The sequence below is a fragment of the Rhinatrema bivittatum genome, chromosome 9 (genome assembly GCF_901001135.1).
Source record: "Rhinatrema bivittatum chromosome 9, aRhiBiv1.1, whole genome shotgun sequence".
Lineage (NCBI taxonomy): Eukaryota > Metazoa > Chordata > Amphibia > Gymnophiona > Rhinatrematidae > Rhinatrema > Rhinatrema bivittatum.
In genome coordinates this window covers 119,871,117-119,889,522 of record NC_042623.1, presented here as the reverse complement: position 1 = coordinate 119,889,522, position 18,406 = coordinate 119,871,117, and the positions used below count along the sequence as shown (strand labels likewise).

Below are 18,406 nucleotides of genomic sequence, written 5' to 3'. Positions count from 1 at the left end.
CTTCCTCATCAGGATTTTCACTAGTCCTTTTTCTCCTCTGCAATACACAAAGTACACAGGGATTGGGAAATAAAGAGCATTGGCTCTTGGTCCATCAAGCCCAGCATCCTGTTTCCAACAGAGGCCAAACCAGGCCACAAAAACCTGGCAATTACCCAAACACTAAGAAGATCCCATGTCACTGATGCAATTAAAATAGCAGTGGCTATTTCCTAAGTAAAATTGTTTAATAGCTGTTAATGGACTTCTCCCCCAAGAACTTATCCAAACCTTTTTTGAACCCAGCTACACTAACTGCACTAACCACATCCTCTGGCAACAAATTCCAGAGCTTTATTGTGTGTTGAGTGAAAAAGAATTTTCTCTGATTAGTCTTAAATGTGCTACTTGCTAACTTCATGAAATGCCCCCTAGTCCTTCTATTATTCGAAAGTGTAAATAACTGATTCACATCTACTCGTTCAAGACCTCACATGATCTTAAAGACTTCTATCATATCCCACCTCAGTCGTAAGCTGAACATCCCTAACCTCTTCAGCCTTTCCTCATTGGGGAGCTGTTCCTTCCCCTTTATCATTTTGGTTGCCCTTCTCTGTACCTTCTCCATCGTGGGATGAGCTAAAGAACCTGAAAGTGGACAAAGTGGACAAACCTGAAAGTGGACAAAGCCATGGGGCCTGATGGGATTCATCCAAGGATATTGAGGGAGCTCAGAGATGTTCTGGCAGCTCCGCTGTGTGACCTGTTCAATAGATCCCTAGAAACGGGAGTGGTGCCAAGTGATTGGAGAAGAGCGGTGGTGGTCCCGCTTCACAAGAGTGGGAACAGAGAGGAGGCTGGTAACTACAGACCGGTTAGCCTCACTTCGGTGGTGGGAAAAGTAATGGAGTCACTGCTGAAAGAGAGAATAGTGAACTATCTACAGTCCGGGGAATTGATGGACCAGAGGCAACATGGATTCACCAGGGGAAGATCCTGTCAGACAAATCTGATTAACTTTTTTGACTGGGTAACCAAGGAATTGGATCGAGGAAGAGCGCTTGATATCATATACTTGGATTTCAGCAAAGCTTTTGATACGGTTCCGCACAGGAGACTGGTGAATAAAACGAGAAGCTTAGGAGTGAGGACCGAGGTGGTGACCTGGATTGCAAATTAGCTGACAGACAGAAGACAATGTGTGATGGTAAATGGAACCTTCTCTGAAGAGAGAGCGGTTTTAAGTGGTGTACCGCAAGGATCGGTGTTGGGACCGGTCCTGTTCAATATCTTTGTGAGCGACATTGCGGACGGGATAGAAGGTAAGGTTTGTCTTTTTGCGGATGACACGAAGATCAGCAACAGAGTGGACACGCCGGAAGGAGTGGAGAGAATGAGACGGGATCTAAGGAAACTGGAAGAGTGGTCGAAGATATGGCAGCTCAGATTCAATGCCAAGAAGTGCAAAGTCATGCATATGGGGAGTGGCAACCCGAATGAACTGTATTCGATGGGGGGGGAAAAGCTGATGTGCACGGAGCAGGAGAGGGACCTTGGGGTGATAGTGTCTAATGATATGAAGTCTGCGAAACAATGCGACAAGGCGATAGCAAAAGCCAGAAGAATGCTGGGCTGCATAGAGAGAGGAATATCGAGTAAGAAAAGGGAAGTGATTATTCCCTTGTACAGGTCCTTGGTGAGGCCTCACCTGGAGTACTGTGTTCAGTTCTGGAGACCGTATCTACAAAAAGACAAAGACAAGATGGAAGCGGTACAGAGAAGGGCGACCAGGAAGGTGGAGGATCTTCATCGCATGACGTACGAGGAGAGATTGAAGAATCTAAATATGTACACCCTGGAGGAAAGGAGGAGCAGAGGTGATATGATACAGACTTTCAGATACTTGAAAGGTTTTAATGATCCAAAGACAACGACAAACCTGTTCCGTAGGAAAAAAATCAGCAGAACCAGGGGTCACGATTTGAAGCTCCAGGGAGGAAGATTCAGAACCAATGTCAGGAAGTATTTCTTCACGGAGAGGTTGGTGGACGCCTGGAATGCCCTTCCGGAGGATGTGGTGAAGACCAGAATTGTGAAGGACTTCAAAGGGGCGTGGGATAAACACTGTGGATCCATAAAGTCAAGAGGCCGCCAATGAAGAGTGGGTGACTCACCAGAATGACAGCTACTGCCTGGAGACAATACCCTTATTCAATAAACATACACATGCTTACTGTGACTCCAACATCGCTCTAAGCTTCAACAGCAAGAGGAAATGTGGAAAAATGGATTTACACTCACAAAGAGGGGAGTAGCTGGCTTGTTACGGCGGTTACTACCCCAAACCAAATAAGCCTGATACTTCACCTTCAATGCATATACAGCATAGTTCTCTGCTTCAACGACAGGGGAGAAGAAAAAAGGGTTCGCACTCACAAAGCGGGGAGTAGCTGGCTTGTTATGGCGGTTACTACCCCAAACCAAATGTGTCTGATACTTCACTTTCGATGCATATCCAGCATGGCTCTCTGCTTCAACGGCATGAGAGAAGACTGATACATCACGCATTTCCAGCATAGCTCCCTGCTTCAACAGCAGGGGAGAAGAAAAACAACCAATAAGGACTGTATAACATAGTCTGGGTAAAACAAATAAGCATGGGTGTAGCTTGCTTATTGCGGTGGTTACTACCCCTACTACCCCTAACTAATCAAGCTAGATATTTCAATGGTGGGGGTGGAAGGTAAATAGAACCAAGAGCTAAGAGAAACAGATAAGTATGAGAGAAAAAATGTGTGAAGCTTGCTGGGCAGACTGGATGGGCCGTTTGGTCTTCTTCTGCCGTCATTTCTATGTTTCTAATATCTTTTTTGAGATGCGGCGACCAGAATTGTACACAGTATTCCAGGTGCGGTCTCACCATGGAGCGATATAGAGGCATTATGACATTTTCTGTTTTATTAACCATTCCCTTCCTAATAATTCCTAACATTCTGTTTGCTTTTTTGACTGTTGCAGCACACTGAGCCGATTTTAAAGTAGTATCCACTATAATGCCTAGATCTTTTTCCTGGGTAGTAGCTCCTAATATGGAACCGAACATCGTGTAACTACAGCAAGGGATATTTTTCCCTATATGCAACACCTTGCACTTGTCCACATTAAATTTCATCTGCCATTTGGATGCCCAATCTTCCAGTCTTGCAAGGTCCTCCTGTAATGTATCAAATCCGCTTGTGATTTAACTACTCTGAATAATTTTGTATCATCCGCAAATTTGATAACCTCACTCATCGTACTCCTTTCCAGATCATTTACATATATATTGAAAAGCACTGGTCCAAGTAGATCCCTGAGGAACTCCACTGTTTACCCTTTTCCACTGAGAAAATTGACCATTTAATCCTACTCTCTGTTTCCTGTCTTTTAACCAGTTTGTAATCCACGAAAGGACATCACCTCCTATCCCATGACTTTTTAGTTTTCTTAGAAGCCTCTCATGAGGGACTTTGTCAAACGCCTTCTGAAAATCCAAATACACTACATCTACCAGTTCACCTTTATCCACATGTTTATTAATCCCTTCAAAAAAATGAAGCAGATTTGTTGGGCAAGACTTCCCTTGGGTCAATCCATGTTGACTGTGTTCCATTAAACCATGTCTTTCTATATGTTCTACGATTTTGTTCTTTAGAATAGTTTCCACTATTTTTCATGGCACTGAAGTCAGGCTCACTGGTCTATATATATAGTTACCCGGATCGCCCCTGGAGCCTTTTTTAAATATTGGGGTTACATTGGCCACCCTCCAGTCTTCAGGTACAATGGATGATTTTAATGATAGGTTACAAATTTTAACTAATAGATCAGAAATTTCATTTTTTAGTTCCTTCAGTACCCTAGGATGCATACCATCTGGTCCAGGTGATTTGCTACTCTTTAGTTTGTCAATCTGGCCTACTACATCTTCCAGGTTCACAGTGATTTCGTTCAGTTCGTCTGACTCATCACCCCTGAAAACCATCTCCGGAACTGGTATCTCCCCAACATCCTCATTAGTAAACACAGAAGCAAAGAATTCATTTAGTCTTTCTGCAATGGCCTTATCTTCCCTAACAGACCCTTTAACCCCTCTGTCATCTAATGGTCCAACCGACTCCCTCACAGGTTTCTTGCTTTGGATATATTTAAAAAAGTTTTTATTATGAGTTTTTGCCTCTATGGCCAACTTCAATTCAAATTCTCTCTTCGCCTGTCTTATCAATGTTTTACACTTAACTTCACAATGCTTATGTTTTATCCTATTTTCTTCAGATGGATCCTTCTTCCAATTTTTGAAGGATTTTTTTTGGCTAATCAGGATATTCTTCCTCCTCTACATATTTCTCTTTAGACCCATGTGGTACCGTGTCTAGTGAAGATGATCTGGAATCCTCTGAAGGCTAGAAATCCTCTACTGTTCTCCCCCCTCTGGTGCCCTGGGTCTCTTTCTGGCCCTGACCCTTAAGTAGCTGACGGGAAAGGGAGCTCTGAAACAGGTACTTGGCCTGACATACTAAAGGTTTGCAGGCCCCTAAAAAGCTCCTATGATATGGTAGCCAAGGGTAAAACAGGTAACATCAAATGCAGGAGGAATATGTACTGCAGTAGCAGCTACAGCAGTTGACTGTGAAACTACTGTAGTACCTCTCATATGCCCGTGGGGTTCAGAGGAGGCGGCCCAAAATCCCGCTTGCCGCTCTATGGCTTTAAGATGGTCACCAGAGCTCCTTTTCACTGACATGTACACCAGCAGGAAATCCCTGCTCCACTGAGCACTCAGTTGTGGACCCTTCACCCCCAAAAGATACAAATTGAGTGCACCACAGCTGTCCCTTAGCTTTGCTGCAGTTGCGGCAATATTTTTCACCACTCCCTGCCTAAATCTTCCTAAGATTGGAGCCAAGCAGAACATGCCCTTTTTTCACACTCTGCCTGAGCTGCCATGTCCCCTCAGCATTCTGGCTTATGGCCAAGAGAAAAGCTTGGCTCTAGTGGTGGGGGCTTATGAACCATAGTACTTCAGTGTCTCCCTTCCTAACACTGACTGGGAATCCGGATTTCTTGCCTGGCTTGGGTAATTCCATTATTCAGTGATAGTCCGTAAGGGGGATTCATAATCTGGCTCATTTAGTGGATTCTGAATCCTCCTGCCTATATTGGTTTGAGCAACTGTGAGGGGAGTGGGATATCCCAAAGCATTCACTCATAATTGAGACAAGGAACCAATGCAATGTACATTTTGAACTGCCTGTCATAATTCTAGCTGCAATATTCTGAATAAATCGGTTTATGCATAGTTTTAGCTGGTAAACTTGCATATAGGACATTGCAGTAATCAACATGTTAAATGACCAAAGCATAAACTACAGTTTTCAAATCACCCAGATTAATAAATGGGCACAACTGGTTCACCAATCTCAGCCTGAAGGATTCTGAGCCATTTGTACTTCTAAATCCAAACAATTCACTTCTGAAGTAGGCATAACAGTCATCCCATCTACTATTGGTAAACAATGCCAAGTGGCAAAAGAATCAGGACCAATACAGAAAATGTCCATCTTATTGGGATTCAAAACCAGTTTAATGTCAACAAGCCATACCACCACTTGAGCCATGAAGTCATTAAAGTGAATAATTGCTGAATCAGGATATCTACCAAGGGGAACCACAAATCAATCAATCTGCCCAGAGGATGTAAACTGATATTAAAAAATAGTGGGGATAAGGATGACCTTTATCCCACACCATAATTCTCTGGCTCCAGCCCTAGCATCTTCAAAACACACAGACTGAAACCTTGATATCAAATCAATCATCTCACCCTGCAACCCCAATATCTGACAATGTGCCTGAGAGGAGAATAATCCACAACATCAACAGTGCCCAACAGATCCAAGAGAACCAGCAAAGCTAGTTACTGTAATAAAACTTCACATATTCAGTTCAATAAAAAGTTATCACCAACTTGTTTGTTGACCTTTATTTCTTCATAAAGATTGAGTCAATAAGGAAATATCTACTAAGACCACATTCCCTGTGGGTTGCCTTCTTTTAGCCTAGCTACTGTAGTTTGAAATTAACATGAGTATGATCAGATAGCAAAATAATACCTATATCACATGACCATAATAATATTATTATTATTATTTTTAATTTTTAAAGACCGAAGTTCTTGTAGGAACTACAAATCAATCCGGTTTACATACAACTTTTAAATGCCCAAAAAGAGTAGTGGGCTTTACATAGAACAGTTGAACAATAAAACAGGTAACAATAGAACTAACAATAATGATGGAACAAATAGAATAGATAACCAATTAAACATAGTAATATAGTAATAAATATTATATAGAAAATAAATATAAAAGAGATAGAGTAAATGGAGTGTGAGTACAGTATAAATACAAAAGATGAAAGAGCTCAAAAATTTGACTAAGACTTATGAACTGTGGGGAAAAATGGCATAATTTCTCTCTTTTAAGTACCTTAACCCTAATTCATATAAATGAAACAGTGAAAATTTGGTACCAGACATTCACAAATCTATTTTCAGATATTTCTGAAGGTGAGAGCAAGTAGATAAAGTCACTTATTAAAAAAAACACACACACACACAATTTAATAAACCTAAAAAAAAAATCTTGTAAAAATGGAGAAACATTATTTGGTGCATAAACATTCACTAATGTAACTTCAAAATGATTCAATTTACTCCTTAAAATACTATATGTGCTATTCTTATCTATCAAATGCTCCTTAATTACAAGTGGTCAATGTTTTTGCAAACAAAATTGCAAACCCCTTCTTATTAGATTTGTAATAAACATAGAAACCTGATCAAACCAATCCCTTTTAAGTTTTAGGTATTCTGGAGTGGAATAGCTATTTGATTTATATTTTTACCTGTAAAAGAAAGCTAGAAAGGCCTCATTTTCTTTAAGCTGTTTAATAATCTCTTTCCCTTTATCAGGATATTAATGACATGTATATTCCACAAGTCTCATTTGAATGCCATAATTTTAATTTAAGGAAAAGTAAATAAAAAAATCAATATCTATAATATAAAAAAACCAGGGACTCAAACTAGGTCCTACTCATTTTTATGTAAGAAGAGGGAAGAAAAACAAACAAGCAAAGTCTATGCCCTTCCAGGAGACAATTACTATACTCAGGACTTTTCTGTTAGAATTATGTAGTACATTGGAGTCCCTTTACATAAGAGATTGCCTTCTAAAAAAGAAAAAAACAAGTTAGGGAAGTTTCTTCTTTGCAAGAACAGTAAACTAGCACTACTTTTAATAAAAAGGTAAAACAAAGCTTAAGCAACCAACAACTCAATTCGCACAGAAATAGGAAGCACTTAAGTAATCATACAGCAGTCAGAAGCCCTAATAATTCAAAACAGAGCAGTACTAGTCAACTTAATATACTTCAGCATAGTGACATGAAATGCATTTCCAACAAGGACCTCCATCCTTCAACAAGTTCCCTTCATTTCTCCTGTATCATTGTTTATTTGTGTATATTCTACAAACCCCTCCCACTTCACTCCCTCCCTCCAAGCAAAACCCAAAATATAGATAGAAAACCATATCTGACAAACTCAACCGCTTCTCAAAATATATTCTGTGGAGGTCGGTGATGAATAATTTTCTTCTATCAACCTTAGATCAGTCATTTACTGAGGCAACCAAAAGGGAAGACAGAAGTTCCACACAGCTAAAAGATTAGAAAGAAAGAATTCTCAGTATAATCTATAGCAGGGGTAGGCAACGCCAGTCCTTAAGTGTTGCAAACAGGGCTGGTTTTCAGAATCTACACAATGAATATGGATGAGATATATTTGCATACAATGGAGGCTGTAAATTACAAACATATCTCACGCCACAATCAATGTTTTTAATAGATTGGAATTAGAAAGCTGCCCCTTAATTTATCCTGTTTGAACTGGAGTGACCACCTCCATTACCACTGAGTTAACCTGCAGGGCCAAAACTGCTGCTAATAATTTAATGTCTTGGTTAAGGAGAAAAATGGACCTATATGAATGAGTAAGGGTAGGATTCTTCCCTGGCCTAGGCAACAAGACCATGGTAGCTAGGTTGTATCTGCTATCAAACTCATCCCTTGACCTTGCAGCATGAAATTTTCTTCAAAGGTGTGTGATCCCCCAGTATCTTGCAAAATTCTGGCCAGAGTCCATCAAGCCCGGGTGCTTTCAATAACTTTAGCTGCCTGATAGCTACGTAATTCTGCATCTTTAATGGGCAAGTCCAGCAAATCTTTTGCTTGCAAACTCAATTCCGGTAACTCCAAACCCTGAAAAAAATCAGAAGCCTGCTCATTTATGGGCCCAGCAGTATACAAGGACTTAAAATACGATACAAAGGCTCTAGAGATCAAAGGAGTAGTAGTGAGATTCTGCGAGTTTTCCTGAATATGAGTAATGAGTCCTTTAGAGCAGCCACCTGAATTCACCAATCCGACCAATAGTTTGCTGGATTTACTCCCTTGTTCAATGAGGTTTTAATCTTTGCAGCTAATCCAAAATTCAGCAGCCAGGCTTCTTACTGCAACACCCATCAAACAGCATATTACTCCAATTTTGCAGAAATTACAGTGGCGATCCGTTAAATTTAGAATAAGGTATAAAATTCTTATGGTCATTCATTCTCTGTTAAATAATATTGATTCCATCTGGCTCTGTTCTACATTACGAGTTTACAAGCCCTCAAGAGACCTTAGATCAGCGGGAAAAAATTTATTAGAAGTTCCCACAGTAAAAACGGCAGCCCTTAATGTAACTAGACAACGAGCTTTTTCAGTGGCCAGCCCCATCATGTGGAATACTCTACCAGATGACTTGAGATAAATTTATAATAGAAAGGAGTTTAAAAGAGCTTTAAAAACCCATTTGCTCAAGGAAGCTTTTGGGAGTTTAGAACAGGCACAATAGTGGATTAACTCAGGCAATTTAGCCATTTGTAGTCTTTATCTATTTTAGGCTTCTTACGTTAATTCTTTAAGCTTTCACTCTGTGTTTTTTTTATAATGTAATAGTTTTATTCCTTTTAGAGATTTTAATTTTATTGATCAAGATATTATTTGTATTTTTATTCTATCTTTTATATTTTAGTTTATTTGAATTTATTATTATTTTGATTTTTATTTTTATGGCTATAAACCGCTTTGTTCAATCTTTGATTGGTAAAACGGTATATAAATGTGTTAAATAAATAAATAAACAATCCATAGCCCCTCCACGCAAATCACAATGGCCTTTCTGGAATCTTGATGCAATTGTATTTCTGCTTCTTAGGGCTGTAACTATCACTACATACAATTAACAACAAAGTAAATGATGGAAGAAAAAGACCCAAGTGGCCCATCCAGTCTGCCCAGCAAGGATTTTAAACATTTTTTTTAGGGTACTAACTGCCTCTCCGTACAGGTTACCTCATGCCTTCTGCTAAGGGTAGTGACTGCTGTTCTATGCAGGTTACCTCAGTTAACACAGGTTACCTCTTTTCTTTGTTTCTGTCCTTTGGCTATTAAGAGATCCTCTCTGTTTATTCCATGTCTTTTTTAATTTCATTACCGTTCTTGTCTTCACTACCCTCTTTAGGGAGGGCATTCTATTAATCCATCATTCTTTCATTAAGAAATATTTCCTGATATTGTTCCTGAGTTTATTCCTGTGGCGTTTCAAATCATGACCCCTCATTCTACAGTTTTCTTTCCATCAGAAAAGGTTTGATTCTTGTGCATCATTAATACTGCTCAGGAGTAAAAAGGTCTGTATCACATCTCCCTGGTCTCTCCTATCCTCCAGGATATACATATTCAGGTCCTTCTCATATGGCTTTTGACACACACTCCTCAATTTTGTTTGGATTTCTCTGGACTGCTTCTATCCTGTCTCTAAACTTTTTCAGATATGGTCTCCAGAAAGGAACACAGTACTCCTAGTGAGGCCTCATCAAGGAACTGTAAAGGGGCATTTTCACTTCTCTCTGGCCTTAGCCAGCACCTTATCACATTGCTTCTCTGCCTTCAGACTGTCAAACACTAACATCCCGAGGTCTACAGGTCCTTTGACATCAGTCTTTAGCCCCCATCATATAACTCTTTTGGATTTCTGCACCCCAAATGCATAACTGTACTTGGCATTGAATTCCAGCTGTCAAACCTTCAACCACTTCTTGAGCTTTCTTAAGATCACTTTCTCATTCTCTCTACTCCTTCAGGTGTGTCCATGTTGTTGCTGATCTTACCTATAAAAAGACAAGCTTTTCTTTCTAACCCTTCTGCAATATTGCTTACAAAGCTACTGAACAGAAACTGGAGGTACTTCACTTATTATATTTCTCTCCTCAGAGAGGTTTCTATTTACCACTACTCACTGTAATCTGTCAGTTAAATAATTTGAAATCCATTCTACCACCTTGGGACTCATTCCCATTTTATGCATGAACCTCCTATGTGGGACCGTATCATAAGCTTTGCTGAAATCCAGATAAATCACATTGAGTGTTCATCCTTGATCTAATCCTCTAGTCACCCAATCAAAAAAAAATAAAAAAAATCAATGATTCATTTTGATATGACCTTCCTTTGGTTAAACCATGTTGCCTTGGATCTTGCAACTCACCAGATTGTAGATCATTCACTATCTTTTCCTTCAGGAGCATCTCCATTAATTTTCCCACTACCAAGGTTAAGACTAACTGGCCTGTAGTTTCCAGCCTTCTCTCTGCTACCACAACTGTCCTCCTCCAATCTTGCAGCAATAGACTTGTTTCCAAGGATCTACTGAACAAATCTTTCAGTGGATCCACCAGTACCTCTAAGACCTCCCTTAGTATCCTGGAAAGTATTTCATCAAGCCCCATTGCACTGTCCACTTTCAGTTCTGCTAGTTCCATCCAAATACACTTTTCTGTAAATAGGGCTGTAACTGCCCTATTCCCATCCATACTCTTGCCAATCAGCAATGGTCCTTTCTCCAAGGTCTTTTTAGTGAAAACTGAATCGAAGTATTTAATATTTTTTTCCTCATCTTTCTTCATGCAATGGCACTTGTCTCCTTTCAGTTTTACAATACCACCTCTGGCCTTCCTCCTTTCTCTGATATATTTGAAAAATGTTTTGTCACCTCGCTTTACTTTTTAGGTAATCCTTTCTTCTACTTGAGTTTTTTCTAACCTGATTTCTTTTCTCCTGCCTTTCAGCTTTAGCAGATATTCTTCCCTGTACTCCTTTTGAGTTTTTATACTTTTTGAACACTGATCTTTATGCCTTTATTTTTTCAGCCGCAATCTTAAGAGAATCAGATTTATTTCCTTTTTCTAGTACCTTTATTTAATTTTATAACAAAGATCTGTTGTCTTTATTATAGCTCCTTTTAATTTGGCCCATTGTTGTTACACTTCATTCATTTTCTACCAGTTTTCTACCTCCTCCTCAAGGTTCTTCTCCATTTTAACAAAGTGTGTATTTTTTAATTTCAGGACTTTGATCATCTCCATCTCCATCCTGGCCACTATATTAAACCATGCAGTCTTAAAATCACTGGTGCTCAGGTAGATACCTACCCAAATTAAAGATACTTTCTTCATTTGTGAGCACCATGTCCAGTATTACTGCTCCCTTTGTGGGTTCCATCAACATTTGTCTGATAAGAGCCCCTTGAAGAACATCCATAATCTACTTCTTTCTGATTCTGCTGCAGGGATATTCAAAACTATATCTGGCAGATTAAAATCTCCAATGAGCAATACTTCTTTTCTTCTTACCTTTTGGATGTCTTCAGTCAGATCTCTGTCCAGTTCTTCTGTCTAATCTGGAGGCCTGGTAGTTAGCCTTTTTATACCACACTGATATTTTGAAGAATAATTATAAGAACTACAGTACTACAGTCTATCATCAGTACTACAGTCTATCATCAGTACTACAGTCTATCATTTTATCTAAGGTAGACTATTGTAATGCACTTTTTCTAGGCATCCCCGCTACCCATATCAAACCCCTACAACTACTACAAAACGCTGCCGCCAGGATACTATCAAACACGAAAAAAAGAGATCACATCACCCCCACACTCATCGAACTTCATTGGCTCCCTATACACTCTCGAATTCTCTATAAAGCCTGTTCCATCATCCACAAAAGTCTGTTGAACTCTAACCTGAATTGGATTAACCCCCCACTCCTCCCCCGCACCTCGAACAGACCCACACGTACTGCCCTCCAAGGAACCCTACGTGCACAACCTATCAAATCTTTCAAATTATCGTCCACTATAAACAGAGCTTTCTCCCTAGCCGGCCCCTCTATATGGAACTCCCTGCCTCCTGATATACGCCTGGAATCATACACACCCACTTTCAAAAAAAAACTGAAAACATGGCTCTTCCAGCAAGCTTACCACACATCACCTCCCATTACATAAATCCTTACTGATTAAATAAGTGATTCTCCTAGAATCTGATACGCGACTTATGATTTATTTCTCGGATTACGTTGTATGCCTATCGATTTTGTACTTTGACTCGGCTATTTATGTACTTATCTTTTGTATATAGTTTTGGTGATATGTATATAGTGATTTTGCTGTTCTCAATTTTATGTAAGGGCCCTGCCCAAAAGTTAACCTGTTTGCAATGTTATATGTAAGGGTTCTGCCCAATGGTTCCTGTTTAACTGTAAACCGATACGATGTGTGAACGGTTATCGGTATAAAAAAGACATTAAATAAATAAATAAATAATAAATTATAAGAAGCTTTATAATTGATAAAGATTGGGGTGAGAACGGTATTTCCCCTGAAGAAGCCCTATTTATAAGGGTGAAACAAAGAATTCTTTGTCGGGATCAGGATTAGAATTCCGACAGAGGAATAGGAACGTCAGATGTCATGAGGCTGGTGCCTGTTTTCTAAATCAGTTACGGATTTTACTGAAGACAGTGGAAGAATTGAGAAGTATTTGGTATTTATAGGATTGATGGCGTTGTACACTATTTTTTTTATAAGTAATTTATCAGGTTGAGACGAATCTATGTAGCAGATATTGGCATATTCTCCAGTATTCCCTGATGTTCTCTATCTTTTTTGTCTATTCCTCGGTCTGTGCTTAGTTTTATATATGGGGGGGAGGGGGTTGGGTAATATGAATTAATGATGATGGATATATTGGGTTTATTGGGTCACTTATCCAGCGATGTAATTATTGGTCATTTATATTTTGTATAACATTTATATTCTATATAACATTTGTATTTTGTATCATTTGTATATTTATATGTGTTTAATAATGAAACTGTTGTAGATTGTTTGTAAATTATTTTTTTTATTTTCTTTGTTTTATTTGGGTTCCCTCATTTTGGTGTTTTTTTTAGGCCTGTAGACCACATCATTGTAAATGGAATTGCAACTTTTATTTTATTTATTTATTTATTAAGAAAACACAGGGTGCTTCCTCTTTTTCCCATGCCCTTTTGCATTTCAGTTACCAGGATACTGATTTTGACAAAGAGCTACTACTCCCCTTTTTCTGTCTTCTCTATCCTTCCACAACAGATTATAGCCTGGGATGACTGTATCCAATTAATGAGACTCATAAAACCATGTTTCTGTAATGGCAACAATATTCTAGTCTGCCTCCACATTAGGACCTGTAGATCTGGAACTTTGCTGTTTAGACTTCAGGCATATGTGCACATGGCTTTCTAGTTTTTATCCCTTGGCTTGCAGCTCTTCCTGGGCACATTTTCTTCTTTATTGCTTGAGTAGACTAATTTTATTTTTTTCTCCACCCATTTCCTTTACCTGTATATGATGGGGGTGACTTTCTAATTCCATTGATTTCCTTCTGCCAGTCCTATCCTATAGTTTAAATGCTTGACATGTTCTAAGTTTTTAACTTTGGATCCCTTTTCCTGCTACAAACACATGTAGGACATCTTTACTGTACAGACTTATTATTCCATATATGCCCCAGCCCATAATATCTTTACATCCTTCTTTTTTATACCAGAGTTTGAGCCAATTTTTCTTGCAGGCCTAATTCTATCATACCACTGCTGTTTACACTGCTCTATGTATGATACCTGAGTGCTTTACCACTATCTTCTTACACCAGGGATTCTCTGTATTTATTCCATGTTTTTAAATATCTGTTATCATTTTCGTCTCCTGCATCATCTCTGGAGGGTATTCCAGGAATCCACCATTCTTTCTGTGAAAAAATATTTCCTGGTCCTATTCCTGACTCTCCCCCCCTTGCAACTTTAATCAAGACCCTTAGTTTTGCAACTTCCTTTCTAACGAAAATGCTTTGCTTACTGTGCATTATTGTCTTCCAGGTATTTAAATCTCTCTATCATATCCATTCTCCCTCTTTACCTCTCCTCTAGAATATATATTTTTACCTTCTTAAGTTTCATATCATTTGGCTCTAGGCTGCAGATCCCACATCATTTTAGTGTAGACCCCACTCTGCTTTGGACCACCCTTCTCTACCTGTCCTGGGATATGGCCTCTAGAACTCAACATCGTATTCTTATTGAGGCCATTTTGTTTCAAAGTTGATTTACCAGTTCTAAACATTTTTCCAACTCTGTCACATGATGTTTAACATTCATATCTGCATATTAGTGCAAAAGAAAAACCCCATCTATAACAGGCATCTCTATCCCATAAGATCTGTGGATGAGGATAATACATTTTTCTTTCTGCAATGTCTACTGAGACAGGTCAGTAAAAATTATTTCCTTTCAATTTAAATCCATTTATTTTCCCCTTTTTTATTTATTTACTTAAAAGTATTTAATACCCGCCCCTCCTAATAGTTTGGGTCAGGGTACAAAAAAACACAATAATTAAAACCAACAATACAATAAAAAAACCACAATTGCTGTCTACAATAGATGATAAATAGACATCCTACCAGTTTATAAATTTCAATATGGAGGTGCATAAAAAGAGGTGTTACATCAGTTAACCGAACATCAGAAAATGCTTGCTGAAAGAGATGCATCTTTAGCAGTATTTTTAAACAGCTTTGGGTTTTTAGTTAGCCAAATGTTATTCAGAAGATAATTCCAGAAGGTTGGTCTAAAGATAGAACAGGAACGATCCCTAGTTGAGAGACAGCAACGTTTGGAGAGGGAATGTTTAAGAGGAATTGGCTAGAGGAATGACGAGTTCGGGCAGAGCAAAAATACATAGACTAGACTGTAACCATGGTGAAGTGATATTATGAAGATTGTGAATAATTACAGCAGTTTTGTGTTGAATGCAGTACTGCACAGAAAGCCAATGTAATGATTTAATCACAGGTGTTATATGATCCCGAATTGGTGTCCCACCAAGTAAGTGAGCAGCAGAGATTTGTATAATCTGTAACGGACGTAATATCGAGTTAGGCAAGCCAGAAAACAACGAATTACAATAATTGAGACCTGATAAAATAAGAAATAATACAGTGCGACATTTGACAGGTTCCAATAATGTCTTACAATGTTCACCCCAATCTGTTTATCCAAAAAATAGTGAAAAGAAGCAATAGGTCAGTTCTTAACACCTGTAGGGTCATAGCTCTTAAGTACTCTGAGGACTCCTTCCACCTTCATGTCTTTGCTCTTACTCTCTGAGGTACTAAAATTGAAGATGTCTAACAATTTGAAATGGTTTTTTTTTCTCAGATTCCTATTATTCTGATATTTAAGTGCTTCTGTCAGTTTTGCACATCATCATGCTTATCCTATTATTTCAAACATAAGAGCTCCTATATTGGGTTAGACAAGGGTCCATCAAGGTCAGTATCCTGTTCCCAACAGTGGGTAATCCAAGTCACAAGTATCTGGCAGGATCCCAAACAGATCTCATGCTGCTAACGTCCAGGGTTAAGCAGTGGCTTTCCCCAAGTCTACCTGATTAATAATGATTTTTGGGCTTTTCCTCCTGGAATTTGTCCAAACCTTTTTTAAACCCAGCTATGCCATCCATTTACCAGATCCTCTGGCAAGGAATTCTAGAGCTTTACCCTGCATCGAGTGAAAAAACATTTTCTCTGATTTGTTTTAAAACGTGCTTAGTAACTTCATGGCATGTTTTGTATCTTTGTACTTTTTGAAAGAGTAAACTGATTTGTATTTACCCGTTCCATTCCACTCCTGATTTTATAGACCTCTATTATACCTCTCCTCAGCTATCTCTTCTCCAAGCTGAAGAGCCCTAAACTCTTCGGAGTTGTTCCATTCTCTATCATTTTGGTTGCTCTTCTCTGAATCTTTTCTGCTATATCTTTTTTGAGATGTAGTGAACATAAATGCATACAGTACTATAGGTACGGTCATACCATGGAGCAATTTAGAAGTATTATGACACTGTTTTATTCTTCAATTCTTTCCTAATCATTCCTACCATTCTGTTTGCTTTTTTGCCTGCTGCCAGACACTGAGCCATGTCTTCATCTGCTTTTGGAAATAAACCAGAGTGCATCTGCTCTCCTATACTGATTTCATTTTTTGTGTTATCCGGTCATCTAGGGCTTTAACTTCAGACTGAAGGTGGCTCACTTTTTTAGTAATGCCCATCCTTCACAGCTTGATCTCTCTCACCTGCTCAGAAATATTTGACTTGGTAACTGTTAGATCAGAAGCTTGTATAGCCACTTTGTGTATCTGTCACTGACCTGCCCATCATAATGAGTGATGATTTGACACACTTTGGAAGCTCTATTGAAGTTTGCTTATACTGAACAACTTGGATTTGACCCCGTACACTGTAGCCAATTGAAGAAAAGATGAAGTAATTAGAGTGATTTATGTCTTCCAATCCTAGAAAGAGTCATGATAAAAAAAAATATCCCAAACACACATGGATTTCTCAGCAGCTCAGTGTCATTAACAGGAGGCACTTGTGGCAAAATATCCTGATTCTTTTTCCTTCATATGGCCTCAAGCCTCAGTTTTAGATATTTCTGTTCATACTAACTCCATGCTCAATTCAGTCATGCTCTGGGTTCTCAACATATGCTTGAATCAAAAGCCATTACCGTATCAGCACTCATTCATCTTTCAGTTTCTGGATCATGGTACATCTTCCTCATCAGCTTCATTTGCCCATCTAGAATTCACTGCTTTATAACCCGACCATCTTATTGGGGGTTCAGAGGGTCAGCTTCTTTCTAGTTGTCTGCTGCAGATTCCTGCTTCAATGGCTTCTAATTGCCACTTGTCACTCCTATCAAAATATCTGTCACCAGCAGCACTATCAATAGATCACCATCTTTATGTTGTCAACTGCTCAGGGTTCCTTTTTAGGAAAAGGGCAGTATATAAGTGTAAATGTAAAAAATGTGTGTCTGGGCCCTCCAGCAAAAGCAAGATATTCGCTTCTTCCCAATAGCACAACTCATCTTCTCATGGCTTACATGGACCCTTACATGCCAGACTTACAGCAGCTGCGCTAAAAGGCCACTATCGTAGGTCTTCTCCAGACCCATGACACTTTCGATGCCTTGTCTGCCTTCTTGTTTCCGCCATATGCCTATTCATCTCTAGGTCCAGTTCTCGACCCTACATCACACCATGGCTTCTGATCTCTTTTTAAGTGCAATCCACTTGGGGGGAGACAGTGAGGGGTGGCATTTCAGCATTAGTTTTCCTTCTTCTCTTAGCAAGTAAATTAGTTTTTGAACATCCTATTAAAAGCTTAAAGAAAACATGAGGAATAAGACATGAAGCTAAATGCCCCCTATAATTTTTTTTAGAATAGACATACCTATTTCATGCCCTTCCTGAATCCTGTTTCAGTGGCACAGACTTAAATAATATCAGTTACCGTTCTTTATATCATCTCTGCTCACAGAAAAGACAGCATCCACAGACAGTTATTCCCCTGGTGATTTATGCTGTATTGAAAGCATTAGTGAGTGACACTACTCAAGTCACTAGTCGAGATGCTGGCTACGCACATAGAGGCAAAAAAGAGAGGGAGAGCTCTATAACCATGAAAAAAAAATCAAAATTTAGCAAAACTATTATACAGCAATTTAACAGGAACATTAAAAAAGAGTTAGTGGGTTTGCATTTGGAGCAATAAAGGTGATTTTGTAATTCATTCATTATAAAATCAAATCTTACTTGGGGATCCTTCTTCATGTATTCCGTTTGGGCCAGCGACATCTCCATTGATACCACTGTCTCTACAGCTCTGTAAGTTTCCTTCAGTCTCTTCACTTTCAGTAGAAGTTTTTACATATCGGCTAAAATAATAAACAGTGTTCAATATACAAAATCCTGCTGGACAAGAACAGTTTCACTAAAGGGCATGGGTAGATCATGAAATGACTCATGGACATTTCTTTCCTATATCCTA

At 38.9% G+C, this 18,406-nt stretch overlaps 1 protein-coding gene across 7 annotated transcripts in view; it reads right to left on the bottom strand.

The window, feature by feature from the left end:
• USP15 (ubiquitin specific peptidase 15) overlaps positions 1-18,406 on the bottom strand; it is a 401,393-nt gene that overhangs the window by 82,173 nt on the left and 300,814 nt on the right. For 6 of the 7 annotated variants that reach the window (XR_003858618.1, XM_029615760.1, XM_029615761.1 and 3 more), the window contains one exon: positions 18,172-18,293. Coding sequence is in view for 6 of the 7 variants with exons in the window: in XM_029615760.1 (XP_029471620.1) it covers positions 18,172-18,293 (122 nt within the window). In the remaining variant the exon portion in view is untranslated. Of the gene's footprint in view, positions 1-17,788; positions 17,995-18,171; positions 18,294-18,406 lie in introns of those variants that run through there. The other variant, XM_029615764.1, reaches the window with a different exon arrangement.